This window comes from Rhinoderma darwinii, chromosome 4 (genome assembly GCF_050947455.1).
Source record: "Rhinoderma darwinii isolate aRhiDar2 chromosome 4, aRhiDar2.hap1, whole genome shotgun sequence".
NCBI classification, from domain to species: Eukaryota; Metazoa; Chordata; class Amphibia; order Anura; family Rhinodermatidae; genus Rhinoderma; species Rhinoderma darwinii.
In genome coordinates this window covers 182,853,206-182,868,295 of record NC_134690.1, presented here as the reverse complement: position 1 = coordinate 182,868,295, position 15,090 = coordinate 182,853,206, and the positions used below count along the sequence as shown (strand labels likewise).

Sequence of the window (15,090 nt, the reverse complement as noted above, 5' to 3'; positions counted from 1 at the left end):
CCTGACCTATTAATTTCAATGGGGCCATGCACACTTCAGTTTTTTTGACGGTTCTGTTGCTCCGTTTCGATCCAAAGTAGAGCATGTCCTACTTTGGTCCAAGATTCCGTGACCATGTGGCCCATGCAAATCAATGAGACCGTCAAAAAAACTGAAGGCACACGGAAGGCAGCAACAGCCGGGCGGGCAGAAATACATTACAGAAATATTACACTAATCGGCAGCCACTTGTCTCTATCAATCACTGATAGAGACAAGAGGCTGCTGATTAAAAATAAAATAAAAAGCAGTTCATACGTACCCGGTCGTTGTCTTGGTGACGAGTCCCTCTTCTTCCTCCAGTCCGACCTTCCTTTCTGATGCGGCAGCCTGTGATTGGCTGTAGAGGGCGCTGCAGCCTGTGACGTCATCCTGACATGCGTGACCGCCACTACAGCCTGTGATTGGCTGCAGCGGTGACATGGATGAAACGTCATCGCTGGAGGCCAGACAGGAGGAAAGTAAGTATGAACTTATTTTTTTATTTTTTTAATTTAATTAAAATTGTATTTTCAGAGCGCCGAGCATGGTACTGTCCAGGGTGCTGAAAGAGTTACCGCCGATCAGTGCAGCCCATTAATTCTTTCAGCACCCTGGACAGTACCATGCTCGGCGCTCGGAAACGGAAACACAGAGCGCACACCGGAGTGCACACGGCCGCTAAAACGGGCACACGGATCCGTCAAAAACAGCTGTGAAAATGGTGTCGGAAGTGTGCATGAGGCCTAATATTTACAAAAAACTGTTACCAGCAGAAAAATTCCTTTAAATACAAATGCCAATGACTAAATAAATGATTAAATAAATAAACAAATTTTATTGTGCTTCTATAAAGCAAAAAGACTGACTACACTGAATGATTAAAATAAGTAACATCACCTCCGTTTGAGGTATGAAAGAGCTGTGCACATTAGACCATGTATATATGTATTGTATTCAATAGTGGTCGCGGCTGCAGACCAACGAGTCAAACAGATGACACATATGAAGAGCAACGGAGGTACATATTAGATTAAAATGTTGAAGTATCAAAGCCCCCCGACATGTTTCGCTGTGCTAAACAGTGTCCTCAGGGGTTCAGGAGCTTAAAGCTTAAAGATTTTGCCGTAGATAGTTCACACGAGGCAGATACACTGCGTAACATTACGCTGCGTATTCTCTTTGGTGTCCGCTGGAACTTCTGGGCAAAAAACCGCACCGAACTGTAGTGCAGTTTTTAATCTGGAATGTACAGAAAATGTACAGAAAACTACAGCATTTAGCCAGCCTGCTAGCAGGCCGGCCTCCTTTGATGATGTTTCATCCCAGGAGACTGCTGCAGCCTGTGATTGGCTGCAGCGGCGGTCAGAAGGGATGCAACGTCATTCCAGGAGGCCGGCCCCTGATGTCACGCAGGCCAGCCTCCTGGGATGACGTTTTATCCCATGTGATTGGCTGTAGCGGTCACATGGGATGAAGCGTCATCTCAGGAGGCCGGGCTACAGGAAGAAACATAGACTTATGGGTAAATATAAGAGTTTTCTACTGAGCTGTGTTTATTGCGCGGAATTGCTGGGATTCCATCGCAAAAAATGCAACAACTGCTATTTGTTGCGGGTATTACCTCCCGATTGAATTCAGTGAGAAAACCCCGCAACTAATAAGCAGCGTTTACGCAGATACAATTGACATGCTGCAGAATACAATTTTGCACCGCTTGTCAATTTCCGAGAGGTTTTTCCGCTCAGTATTTACGTAGCATGTGAATGAGATTTGTTCTATCTCATCCACTTTGCTGCTACTGTATTATGCTGTGGATTTTCCGCAACATATTACGTTGCAGAAAATGCGCAGCATTTACGAAACGTGTGAACTGACCCTAAGAGGTCCTATTTTTTGCAGTATAAGTTGTAGTATTCACTGTTACTGTTTGGGGTACAAAGAATTTTTTGATTGCTTGTTGTTATTCCTTTTCTTGGGAGGTTTGGAGATGCAGACAGCTGTATGAGCTCATTTTCATAGAATGCTTGATGTTTAGATGTATTTGCTGCCTCCGAAATAAACAGAACTTTCTATGGGATTTTCAGGGATTCATATTGACCCAAATTCAAACTTACCTTTACTTCTACTCTCTTTTGTATGGAGGCATGGAGAATTGCTGGAACAGATTTGGATACAACTTTATGTCCTTATTTTCTTTTGCTGCCATTGGTCTTATAACACCTGGTCTTGTCTAAAAAAAAAAAAAACACAACTGAACAGTTCGGCTTTTCCCAGTTTTGCAAACATATTTATGGCTTCGTTCACATCTGCACTGGGGATCCGTTCCGACGTTCCGTCAGAGCTTTCCATCGGAACGGAGCCCTGACAAACACAAACGGAAACCATAGGCAAGAATCAGCCGATGAATGAGCAAATGTTCATTCATCGGCTGATTGCATCTTTTATGCAGCCTAAAAAATGGTCGCTAGTTGGCAACACATTTCCCTGTGTAAATAGGGAGATGTGTTGACTACATGATGCAAGGGTGACGAGCGATGGTAGTATTGATCTTTGTCCCCATACTAAACAATCATTGCTCCATTTAAAGGGAGCAACCAGCGCTAATCAACAAGCGGTATTGTCGATAAGCGTTAGTTTTAAAACTGGTGAACATGGGCGTTATCTGCAAGGCCTCATGAAAATTGGCAAGGCATGTGTGCAGAAAGCTGTACGGTGGCACATGTCCCTTACAACCCCGTACTATGGAGCTGCAGGGGCACTGTGTGCAGCAGTATGATGCTACATCTCATGTGGGACAAATTCTATATATAATTTAAAAAAATTGTTTGTGCAATTATTTAGAAAAAAAAGTACAAAGCTGCCACAAATAATTTAACCTCTTCCAGATGTCAACTAATAATCGCCAAATTCAAGGATCTCTGATTTTTAAACTAAATTTAAAAGGTTGTCCCATCTGGTCAAATGATTTGGAGAATAAAAACTGCCCCAGCTATCAGTTAACCGCTATAGGTCTAGCTTCTTTAAACCTGGGATACACTGTTTTTCTTAGGGGGGCTTCATGTGACAACTAATTTAAATTAATGAGTATACAATGAAATCAATCAATGGTCACGTCAAGTTCATCAGACCATAAGCCAATTTTTCCAGACATCCATATGCTTTAATAGGGCATATGGAAATGAGTCGTACAGATGGACAATACGTAAACATATTTTTTCTAATTATCAATGCATTTTTGCTAAGTAGCAAAATCTTTAAAATCTCTATTACCTACAGTGAAGGAAATAAGTATTTGACCCCTTGCTGATTTTGTAAGTTTGCCCACTGTCAAAGACATGAACAGTCTAGAATTTTTAGGCTAGGTTAATTTTACCAGTGAGAGATAGATTATATTTTAAAAAAAAAACAGCAAATCACATTGTCAAAATTATATATATTTATTTGCATTGTGCACAGAGAAATAAGTATTTGATCCCTTTGGCAAACAAGACTTAAAGAGGCTCTGTCACCAGATTTTGCAACCCCTATCTGCTATTGCAGCAGATAGGCGCTGCAATGTAGATTACAGTAACGTTTTTATTTTAAAAAAACGAGCATTTTTGGCCAAGTTATGACCATTTTTGTAGTTATGCAAATGAGGCTTGCAAAAGTCCAAGTGGGTGTGTTTAAAAGTAAAAGTCCAAGTGGGCGTGTATTAGGTGCGTACATCGGGGCGTTTTTAATACTTTTACTAGCTGGGCGCTTTGAAGAGAAGTAACATCCTCTTCTCTTCAGAATGCCCAGCTTCTGACAGTGCAGATCTGTGACGTCACTCACAGGTCCTGCATCGTGACGGCCACATCGGCACCAGAGGCTACAGTTGATTCTGCAGCAGCATCAACTGTGAGTGACGTCACAGATCTGCACTGTCACAAGCTGGGCGTTCTGAAGAGAAGAGGATGTTACTTCTCATCAGAGCGCCCAGCTAGTAAAAGTATTAAAAACGCCCCGATGTACGCACATAATACACGCCCACTTGGACTTTTACTTTTAAACACACCCACTTGGACTTGTGCAAGCCTCATTTGCATAACTACAAAAATGGTCATAACTTGGCCAAAAATGCTCGTTTTTTTAAAATAAAAACGTTACTGTAATCTACATTGCAGCGCCTATCTGCTGCAATAGCAGATAGGGGTTGCAAAATCTGGTGACAGAGCCTCTTTAATACTTGGTGGCAAAACCCTTGTTGGCAAGCACAGCAGTCAGACATTTTTAGTAGTTGATGATGAGGTTTGCACACATGTTAGATGGAATTTTGGCCCACTCCCCTTTGCAGATCATCTGTAAATCATTACGATTTCGAGGCTGTCGCTTGGCAACTCGGATCTTCAGCTCCTTCCATAAGTTTTCGATGGGATTAAGGTCTGGAGATTGGCTAGGCCACTCCATGACCTTAATGTGCTTCTTTTTGAGCCACTCCTTTGTTGCCTTGGCTGTATGTTTTGGGTCATTGTCGTGCTGGAAGACCCAGCCACGAGCCATTTTTAATGTCCTGGTGGAGGGAAGGAGGTTGTCACTCAGGATTTGACGGTACATGGCTCCATCCATTCTCCCATTGATGCGGTGAAGTAGTCCTGTGCCCTTAGCAGAGAAACACCCCCAAAACATAATGTTTCCACCTCCATGCTTGACAGTGGGGACGGTGTTCTTTGGGTCATAGGCAGCATTTCTCTTCCTCCAAACACGGCGAGTTGAGTTAATGCAAAAGAGCTCAATTTTAGTCTCATCTGACCACAGCACCTTCTCCCAATCACTCTCAGAATCATCCAGATGTTCATTTGCAAACTCCAGACTGGCCTGTACATGTGCCTTCTTGAGCAGGGGGACCTTGCGGGCACTGCAGGATTTTAATCCATTACGGCGTAATGTGTTACCAATGGTTTTCTTGGTGACTGTGGTCCCAGCTGCCTTGAGATCATTAACAAGTTCCCCCCGTGTAGTTTTCGGCTGAGCTCTCACCTTCCTCAGGATCAAGGATACCCCACGAGGTGAGATTTTGCATGGAGCCCCAGATCGATGTCGATTGACAGTCATTTTGTATGTCTTCCATTTTCTTACTATTGCACCAACAGTTGTCTCCTTCTCACCCAGCGTCTTACTTATGGTTTTGTAGCCCATTCCAGCCTTGTGCAGGTCTATGATCTTGTCCCTGACATCCTTAGAAAGCTCTTTGGTCTTGCCCATGTTGTAGAGGTTAGAGTCAGACTGATTAATTGAGTCTGTGGACAGGAGTCTTTTATACAGGTGACCATGTAAGACAGCTGTCTTTAATGCAGGCACCAAGTTGATTTGGAGAGTGTAACTGGTCTGGAGGAGGCTGAACTCTTAATGGTTGGTAGGGGATCAAATACTTATTTCTGCAAATAAATATATATAATTTTGACTATGTGATTTTCTTTTTTTTTTATATATATATAATCTATCTCTCACTGGTAAAATTAACTTAGCCTAAAAATTCTAGACTGTTCATGACTTTGACAGTGGGCAAACTTACAAAATCAGCAAGTGATCAATTACTTATTTCCTTCACTGTATATGAAAACATAAATGCTGTCACTGAAAACATCAAATAGATCAAGATCAGTACAAAATAGGTAAAGGAAAATATTTATAAAGTTACTGGGCTTTTTATATCAATTTTAATTGTGAAATATTGTTTAAATGGGAGATTTTCTTTTAGCATCTTACTTCTATGTTGTCAAAAGCGCTTAAATTTACAGACTGAATCCAAAGGCAATATTCTGGTGATCTTTAGAGATTTCCTGTTCTTGTTCAGTGTTGTCATATGGACATTGTCCACATCAATGTACACACAGACACATACTGTACATTCCACTGTTAAAACGAATTGGAATCGAAATATGAATGTCAATATTGAGAATGCATATATTCGCTATTACAAAATGCTGTTGCACATAGCAACCCATTTCGAGTACAGCAATTATTTTTCTAGAGCGGTTTTATCTGACTGGTTGCTGTAGGTAACATATCAACATTATATGTGAGAACATTTCTTATGTTAATGAGGCTTTATGCTTCTATGACACCACTGAACTTAGGAGAAATCAGAACAGGAAATCAGAAAGAGTCATGAAATTACTACAGCAAAGCAGTCTCAGGCTTCTGCCAGTATCATTAAACATTTATTCCTTAGCTGTATCATTTAACACATTACACCTCAGCATAGAAATTAAAAATTGTTGTCATATTTTTAATGTTTATTGATGAGCCTTTTATATATTTCTTCTGATGCGTCTGCTTTTTAAGCCCAAGATTGAACAGAAAATCTTGTTTTTACTGTTGTAACCATTGTACATAACAAAAAAAGTAATATGCAAACATAATAAATTCAACCTACATATACAGAATTTAATTTCATGTCATTGACCACATTATTAGCGAAGGTCATTTATTCCCATTATATAATGTATAACAATGGAATTTTTGAGTGGTTTGGTCTGTATTATAAGTTGCATTAAAATTATATCAATAATCTAATTTTATTCGTTTTATTTGCTTTGAAGTGGAAGAAAAGGAAGAGATTTTAGAATTGTACTCACTTGAGAATCCTTTGCTTTTATTTTTATTAGCGGCTGGAGCATGGCCTGTGGTTTAAAAACAAATCCTTGTAAAAATCAAGTATAGTAAAGTAAATGCTTTTATTATTTTATTTTTATACTACTAATGGTACAAACACAAAACAACATCAATGTTTAGCAAAGGTTGCAATATATTGGTATGTTTTATTTATTATTATTTTTTCAAACCGGTTGTTTCATAAAGACAACCAATTTTTAAATTGAATCAGGCTTCTCCTTGCTGCTGCAAGAGTTGCCATGGCAATTGGGGGCCTAACAATGGCCCCCAGGATTGCCGTAAATAAGAGGCTATTGGGTCCTACCTAAGGTAGGGCCTAATAGGCTGCCTGTCAGTATTACACTGAGAGCCATTATACAATGCAGAAGTATCACAATGTATTGTAGAAGCGATCAGGAGATTGGATGTTCAAGTCCCATCTGCCATCAGAGGAAAGTCGGCAAGTTTGGCCAACTGTCATCTGATGTATATAGGCACTTTTAGTGACAGTGTCACTGTTTTTCTTTGTAACTTTAACCCTTTCACGCCGCAGCCCTTTTCAGATTTTCATTTTCGTTTTTCCCTCCCCACTTTCCAAAAGCCATAACGCCTTTATTTTTCCGTCGATATAGTACTATGAGGGCTTGATTTTTGCGAGACGAGTTGTAGTTTTTCGTAGCACCATTTACTTTGCCATATAATGTACTAGGAAACGGGAAAAAAATTATTTGTGGGGTAGAAAATGAAAAAAAAACACCAATTCCTCCATGGTTTTTTGCGTTCCATTTTTACGGAATTCACTGTGCAATTAAAACATTTTATGTTCATTTTATTCTATGGGTCAATACAATTACGCCGATACCAATTATATGTAATTTTTTCTATATTTTACTACTTTTACAAGTAAAAACCTAAGCTTAAAAAACCAAATTTATTTTGTTTCGCCAAATTCCGAGAGCCGTAACTTTTTTATTTTTCCGTCGATTAAGTGGTATAAGGGCTTATTTTTTGCTGGATAAGCTGTCGTTTTTAATAATACCATTTTGGTGTACATGCGACGGTTTGATCACTTTTTATGTCATTTTTTTGTGGGTGATTAGGTGAACAAAAAATAGAGATTCTGGCGTTTACAATTTTTTTTTACTGCGTTCACCGTGCGGGTTAAATAATGATATATTGTAATAGTTCAGACTTTTACGGACGTGGCAATACCAATTATGTTTATTTATTACATTTTTTACTATGCTCTACGGGGGAAATGGGAAAAGGGTTTTTTTTTGAACTTTTCATTTTTTTATTTTTTTTTACACACAAAAAAACCTTTATTTATTCATTTTTACTTTTTTTTATTAGTCCCCCCAGGGGACTTCAACCAGCGATCTAATGTATTGCAGTATATCGTGATTCTGACAGACTCCTATGAAACCCTGCCGGAGGAAAAGCTTCATAGGAGTACAAAGATGGCGGACCTGGGGGACTTCGTCAGGACCCCAGGCAGCCGTGCCAACTAACGGCACCCCCCAATCTCGCCGCGGGGGGCCGTTGGGACGTTACAGGGGGTCGCCCCCCTGTTTTTAGTAATTTAAATGCAGCTATCTCTGTTAAGGATCTGCCAGGCACAGCTTCTGTATCCACACCCATAGGTAATCAGTCTGCACCTGCTTCTATGTCTGTGAGACTGACTCCATCTTCCACCACTCAGGATGGCAGGCTTAGGAGTGGGAGAGCCTATCACAGCCTGGCCAGACGGAGCTAGCTCCCGCCCTCTGTCTATTTGTACCTGCCTTTCCTGTTTCTCCTTGCTTGTGATTCTTCTCTGTTGGTTTCCTGGCCCTGCTGCAGATTCTTGAACTACTTGTCCCTGCTTCGTATTGACCCTGGCTTACTGACTACTCTTCTGCTCTGCGTTTGGTACCTCGTACACTCCTGGTTTGACTCGGCTTGTTCACTACTCTCCTGCTCTGCGTTTGGCACCTCGTACTCTCCTGGTCTGACTCGGCTTGTTTACTACTCTTGTTGCTCACGGTGTTGCCGTGGGCAACTGCCCCGTTTCCCTTTGTTCTGTGTTTCCTTTTCTGGTTGTCTGTCGTGCACTTATTGAGTGTAGGGACCGTCGCCCAGTTGTACCCCGTCGCCTAGGGCGGGTCGTTGCAAGTAGGCAGGGACTGAGTGGCGGGTAGTTTAGGGCTCACTTGTCTGTTTCCCTATCCCTGTCATTACAATCTCTATTGAAAGCGGCATTTAACGGGTTAAACAAGCGGGATCGCGCTAAAATGGGATCCCGCTCGTAAACCGGAAGTGTGGGCTGTAACACACAGCCGACACACTCGTTCTATGGAGCAGACTCAGCCCGTGAGCCCGCTCCATATTCCCCGACCCGGCGTGCGCCGTATATATACAGTGGATGTTGAGAAGGGGTTAAAGGGAGCTACTTCCCTTTGTTAACACTGCTATCAGCATTAATGTTTTCTCTGATTTGTGCTGTAAGTGTGGGAGTGCGACCTTTTCTAGAATATATATGGTATATATAAAATTTTCTATTCTATCATTAGTTCTAGGAATGTATATATTGCAGCACTCTATGATTTTGAATACCTTTTGAGTCTAAGGGTATGTTATGGTATGATATGTTTTCAAACGGGCGTGTAATAAAAGCATTTACGCCCCAAAAACGGCTGAAAATAAGCCGTGTGAACATACCCTCATAGATTGCTCTATGCATTTTCGCATGTCTAAAGCACTTGACTTTCTTAATTAGTGTAAATGTAAAAGTGACAGAGCCCACAATGAGTCAGTTATCACACTGTCACACCGTATGATGGTAGATATTTATGGAGAGAATTTTTTTTTCATAAACCTGTTGGCAAGATTGTTAAATTCAGTTAATTAAATGACCGGCTATGTACATTTTATTATCCTGTGTGTCTCTTTAGATGCACTGTCATAGTGAGTCATTGCTATGTGAATGTTACTGAAGCTTAATTATATAAAAACTTCTCATTATTAATTTCAGACATAATTTATTTCAATATATTCCATCACCAGGAAGATATATGTGTATATATATATATATATATATATATATATATATAGATATGTATATAGCTATCTATCTATCTATCTATCTATCTATCTATCTATCTATCTATCTATCTGTCTGTCTGTCTGTCTGTCTATCTATCTATCTATCTATCTATATATATATATATATATATAAATATATATACACACACGCTCAGTTAATTACTATTCCTTATATGTGTGATAACTAGCTATAACTTCAAATGTATTGCTCATACAAAAAGGAAAACTGCAATATTGATATGCAAATAAATAGCATTGGGTATTTTGTAAATGTAAATAAGAGATAGAGCCAATATAATACTCACAAGTGTACCTACAGTATGTGTAGAATATTTTAAATATATGTAATTACATGTCTCCACTGCATATTCAGAGTGGGCTTGACAAGATGTATAAATAAAGGTGTTTTTTAAAAAAAAAAAAAATGTTAATGTTTTGAAAATATTTTTTCAATTTTTTATATTATACATACACTATTAATTCTGCCGCTGCCTGTGGCTTCCAGTCTTTCTTGTTAACAAACACAGAAAAATAACCAGGTGACCTCGGGGTTTCTGAGGTAATTTCAAATTCCATCCTTACTTTTGCACTGAAGACTATTTTAAAACTGCATGTACAGATTTAGCCATTTTTATCTTAACTTTTAACACATTAAATACTGTGTCAAGAATCTTCAGGGTATGTGCACACGGTAGCAGGCTTTTGTGTCTGAAATGACAGACTGTTTTCAGGAGAAAACAGCTGCCTCGTTTCAAATGTAATTGCTCCTCCACGCATTTTGCGAGGCTTCTCTGATAGCTGTAAATTTTGAGCTGTGCTTCATTGAGTTCAATGAAAAATGGCTCAAATTACGTCTGAAAGAAGTGTCCTGCACTTCTTTTGACGAGGCTGTATTTTTACGCGTCGTCGTTTGACGGCTGTCAAACGACGACGCGTAAATGACAGGTTGTCTGCACAGTACGTCGGCAAACCCATTCAAATGAATGGGCAGATGTTTGCCGACTCATTGTAGCCGTATTTTCAGACGTAAAACAAGGCATAATACGCCTCGTTTACGTCTGAAAATAGGTAGTGTGAACCCAGCCTCAACTTTACGTTTTAATGGCTTTTGTTGTGTGATATAACGCTGCAATAAGTTATCAGAGGCAAGACAAAGATGGCTACATCTGTACTTGTCTTAAGGCTGGCAGGGATTTTGGGCAGTACTGTAAGTTATTATAAAACTGTTCTAACAATTTTTATTAATGCAGTTTCCTACTATCATATTGAAACTAGCCAAAAAGGTGGCACTTCACAATACATACAACCAAGTTTAAACCATACTGTTATAGTGTATATAAGCAAATGAAACAACTGTACAATACCACCATCTGCTTTCCTATAGTTTAATATATTATGGCCGTATCCCTGAGTGAAAACCATCTTTAAAACAAAACTCTCAGTTCTGAAAACACCTGAGGCTGCACAACGAATTGTTTGAACATGTTTGAATCTAAAATAAAGCATGATTTATATTCTCCTCCATAACTCCAGTGTATAGAGTTACATAACAATTGTAAGGCCTATGCAATTGAGCCATAAAGGGGTTGTCTCAAGATTAAGCACAGAATAGGTGATAAATGTCCCACCGATCACTAAAACGTGGGTCCCAGACTCCCAGTTCATCCTCATTGCCCTATTGCAGTGAGGAAGAGATTGAATGGAGCTGAGGATGAACATGCGCCCTACCGCTATAGTCAATGCACTGTACTCGGCAGTCTCCGTCAATTCCATAGACTTTGAATGGAGTAGAAGAGCACATGCTTGTCCGCCATTCCCAATTTTCTTTTCCTTTTGCTCAGGGGGCATGTGAGTTACAAAGAACATATTTGTACTGTATATGGCATGCAGAAAATCTCATTGAGATTTAACCTATTTTTATAAACTGTAATAAAAGAGGACTGCAAAAAAAAAAGGATAATGAAGATCAGTTACAGTGAAGGAAATAAGTATTTGATCCCTTGCTGATTTTGTAAGTTTGCCCACTGTCAAAACCATGAACATTCTAGAATTTTTAGGCTAGGTTAATTTTACCAGTGAGAGATAGATTATATAAAAAAAACAAAAAACACATTGTCAAAATTATATATATTTATTTGCATTGTGCACAGAGAAATAAGTATTTGATCCCTTTAGCAAACAAGACTTAATACTTGGTGGCAAAACCCTTGTTGGCAAGCACAGCAGTCAGACATTTTTTGTAGTTGATGATGAGGTTTGCACACATGTTAGATGGAATTTTGGCCCACTCCTCTTTGCAGATCATCTGTAAATCATTAAGATTTTGAGGCTGTCACTTGGCAACTTGGATCTTCAGCTCCCTCCATAAGTTTTCAATGGGATTAAGGTCTGGAGACTGGATAGACCACTATATGACCTTAATGTGCTTCTTTTTGAGCCACTCCTTTGTTGCCTTGGCTGTATGTTTCGGGTAATTGTCGTGCTGGAAGACCCAGCCACGAGCCATTTTAAATGTCCTGGTGGAGGGAAGGAGGTTGTCACTCAGGATTTGACGGTACATGGCTCCATCCATTCTCCCATTGATGCGGTGAAGTAGTCCTCTGCCCTTAGCAGAGAAACACCCCCAAAACATAATGCTTCCACCTCCATGCTTGACAGTGGGGACGGTGTTCTTTGGGTCATAGGCAGCATTTCTCTTCCTCCAAAAACGGTGAGTTGAGTTAATGCCAAAGAGCTCAATTTTAGTCTTATCTGACCACAGCACCTTCTCCTAATCACTCTCAGAATCATCCAGATGTTCATTTGCAAACTTCAGACGGGCCTGTACATGTGCCTTCTTGAGCAGGGGGATCTTGCGGGCACTGCAGGATTTGAATCCATTACGGCGTAATGTGTTACCAATGGTTTTCTTGGTGACTGTGGTCCCAGCTGCCTTGAGATCATTAACAAGTTCCCCCAGTAGTAGTTTTTGGCTGAGCTCTCACCTTCCTCAGGATCAAGGATACCCCACGAGGTGAGATTTTGCGTGGAGCCCCAGATCGATGTCGATTGACAGTCATTTTGTATGTCTTCCATTTTCTTACTATTGCACCAACAGTTGTCTCCTTCTCACCCAGCGTCTTACTTATGGTTTTGTAGCCCATTCCAGCCTTGTGCAGGTCTATGATCTTGTCCCTGACATGCTTAGAAAGCTCTTTGGTCTTGCCCATGTTGTAGAGGTTAGAGTCAGACTGATTAATTGAGTCTGTGGACAGGAGTCTTTTATACAGGTGACCATGTAAGACAGCTGTCTTTAATGCAGGCACCAAGTTGATTTGGAGCGTGTAACTGGCCTGGAGGAGGCTGAACTCTTAATGGTTGGTAGGGGATCAAATACTTATTTCTCTGTGCACAATGCAAGTAAATATATATAATTTTGACAATGTGATTTTCTTTTTTTTTTTTATATAATCTATCTCTCACTGGTAAAATTAACCTAGCCTAAAAATTCTAGACTGTTCATGACTTTGACAGTGGGCAAACGTACAAAATCAGCAAGGGATCAAATACTTATTTCCTCCACTGTATATCTGTGTAATGCAACATTTATAGTTTAAAATTTTCTTATCTGCATTTCATGAACTCACATATTTGGTTTCTCGGCCCGCTGATTTCAATGGAGGCCTCGGTATCTGTAAAGCACCGGCAGAGATAAATGTGAGATAAATCACAAAACATCAGAAAAGATTTTGCCTTCACGACAAAGTGCTGAATACACAAATGATATATAGTTTGACTTCTCATTGTTATCTCAAAAGCTGCAGTGGCAAAGGTTATTTTATAAAATACATGAATGTATAAAGGATTTATTGCATGTCTGTACTATAATTTACAAGTTCAGAATGGAAAGAAACACAAACGCTTTGACACTAGTGATTTAAAGTATTTGGATTTTTTTTTTTTTAACATCAGAGTATACAGTATAAGACACACCTGTCATTCTGTTTTTTTTTTTTTGTAATTAGATCATTTATTTCAAGGAATGCCCCATGCAAAACTGATATGCCTTATGCTGGGCTTAAGGGGCAGTGCATAACACAGGAACTCGAAGAACACCAAAGAACATTGAATTCATTGTGTCATGCACTACTTCCTCAGACACTAGACTAGGCATCATTGTATCCATAGGGACACAGTGACGTCTGGCACTACTGAAGCGGAATCCCCGACCCTGTGGCCGGTCTTTACGCTAAAGGAGAAGTCCCTGATTTCACTATATCCATCTGGACAAAATTACTTCAGGCACTTCTGAAGCGGAATCCCCGACCCTGTGGCTGGTGTTTCCCCTCCAGGAGAAGTCCCTGACTTCACTGTGTCCATCTGGACAAAATTACATCAGGCACTTCTGAAGCGAAATCCCCGACCCTGTGGCCGGTGTTTACACTCCAGGAGAAGTCCCTGACTTCAATTTATACATATATGGACACAGGGACATCATGCACTTCTGAAGCGGAATCCCCGACCCTGTGGCCGGAGTTTTCGCTCCAGGAGAAGTCCCTGACTTCACTGTGTCCATATATGGACACAGTGACGTCAGGCACTTCTAAAGCGGAATCCCCGACCCTATGGCCGGTGTTTCCGCTCCAGGAGAAGTCCCTGACTTCACTGTGTCCATTTATGGACACAGTGACGTTAAGCACTTCTGAAGCGGAATTGCCGAAGCTGTGGCCGGGGATTGGGGATTCCGCTTCTACAGGGAGCAAAAAAAGACCCTCCTCCTCCTCCTCACATGCACTTCGCACTGTGAGGAGGAGGAGGAGAAGGAGAGAGAGCGAGTGACGGAGGACACGGCCGTCACTTGGGACACATTTCAGTGATGGTCGTGTATTACCCGGCCCCATAGACTTCTATGGGAGCCAGGCGGCCGGGGGAACGGCCGAAAATAGGGAATGTCCCATTTTTTGATGGCCGGGTTTCCCGGGCCGTCAAAAAATCGGTCGTGTGAATAGCCCCATTTGGGGTCTATTGTTCCTACTGCGGCCGTGTGACGGACGTTTTTTTGAACGGCTGTCACACAGCTGGGAAACCCTATCGTGTGAATAGGGCCTAACAGATTGTGTGATCTGCTTTTCTTGAACACTAGGAAGCTTGCCCCCTCTCCACACACAGATCTGCTGTGTACAACCTCACCCCCCCCCTCCCTGCTGCTATCTTGAACACTGAGAGAAGGGAAGGGGGAGAGCAGTTAAGTAAGCCTCTGTAGCAGTGGACTGATGGATTTGAGTTTGAATTTGCAAACCAGCTGTCCACAGGAGTTACACAGGCTCTACAGCAGCCAAATGGTAGGGCATTTTTAGTTAAGACTATTTAGAAAATTGCTTAATTTTG

The 15,090-nt window shown here is 40.7% G+C and overlaps 1 protein-coding gene across 1 annotated transcript in view; it reads right to left on the bottom strand.

Moving 5' to 3' along the window:
• Nucleotides 1–2,143: 2,143 nt before the first annotated feature.
• The window catches only part of MLIP (muscular LMNA interacting protein), a 46,317-nt gene continuing 33,370 nt past the window's right edge, over nucleotides 2,144–15,090 (bottom strand). The window contains exons 9-11 of the mRNA XM_075863679.1: nucleotides 13,350–13,394; nucleotides 6,624–6,668; nucleotides 2,144–2,251 (exon numbers count right to left, since the gene is read on the bottom strand). Coding sequence (XP_075719794.1) covers nucleotides 2,144–2,251; nucleotides 6,624–6,668; nucleotides 13,350–13,394 — 198 coding nt within the window. The remainder of the gene's footprint in view (nucleotides 2,252–6,623; nucleotides 6,669–13,349; nucleotides 13,395–15,090) is intronic.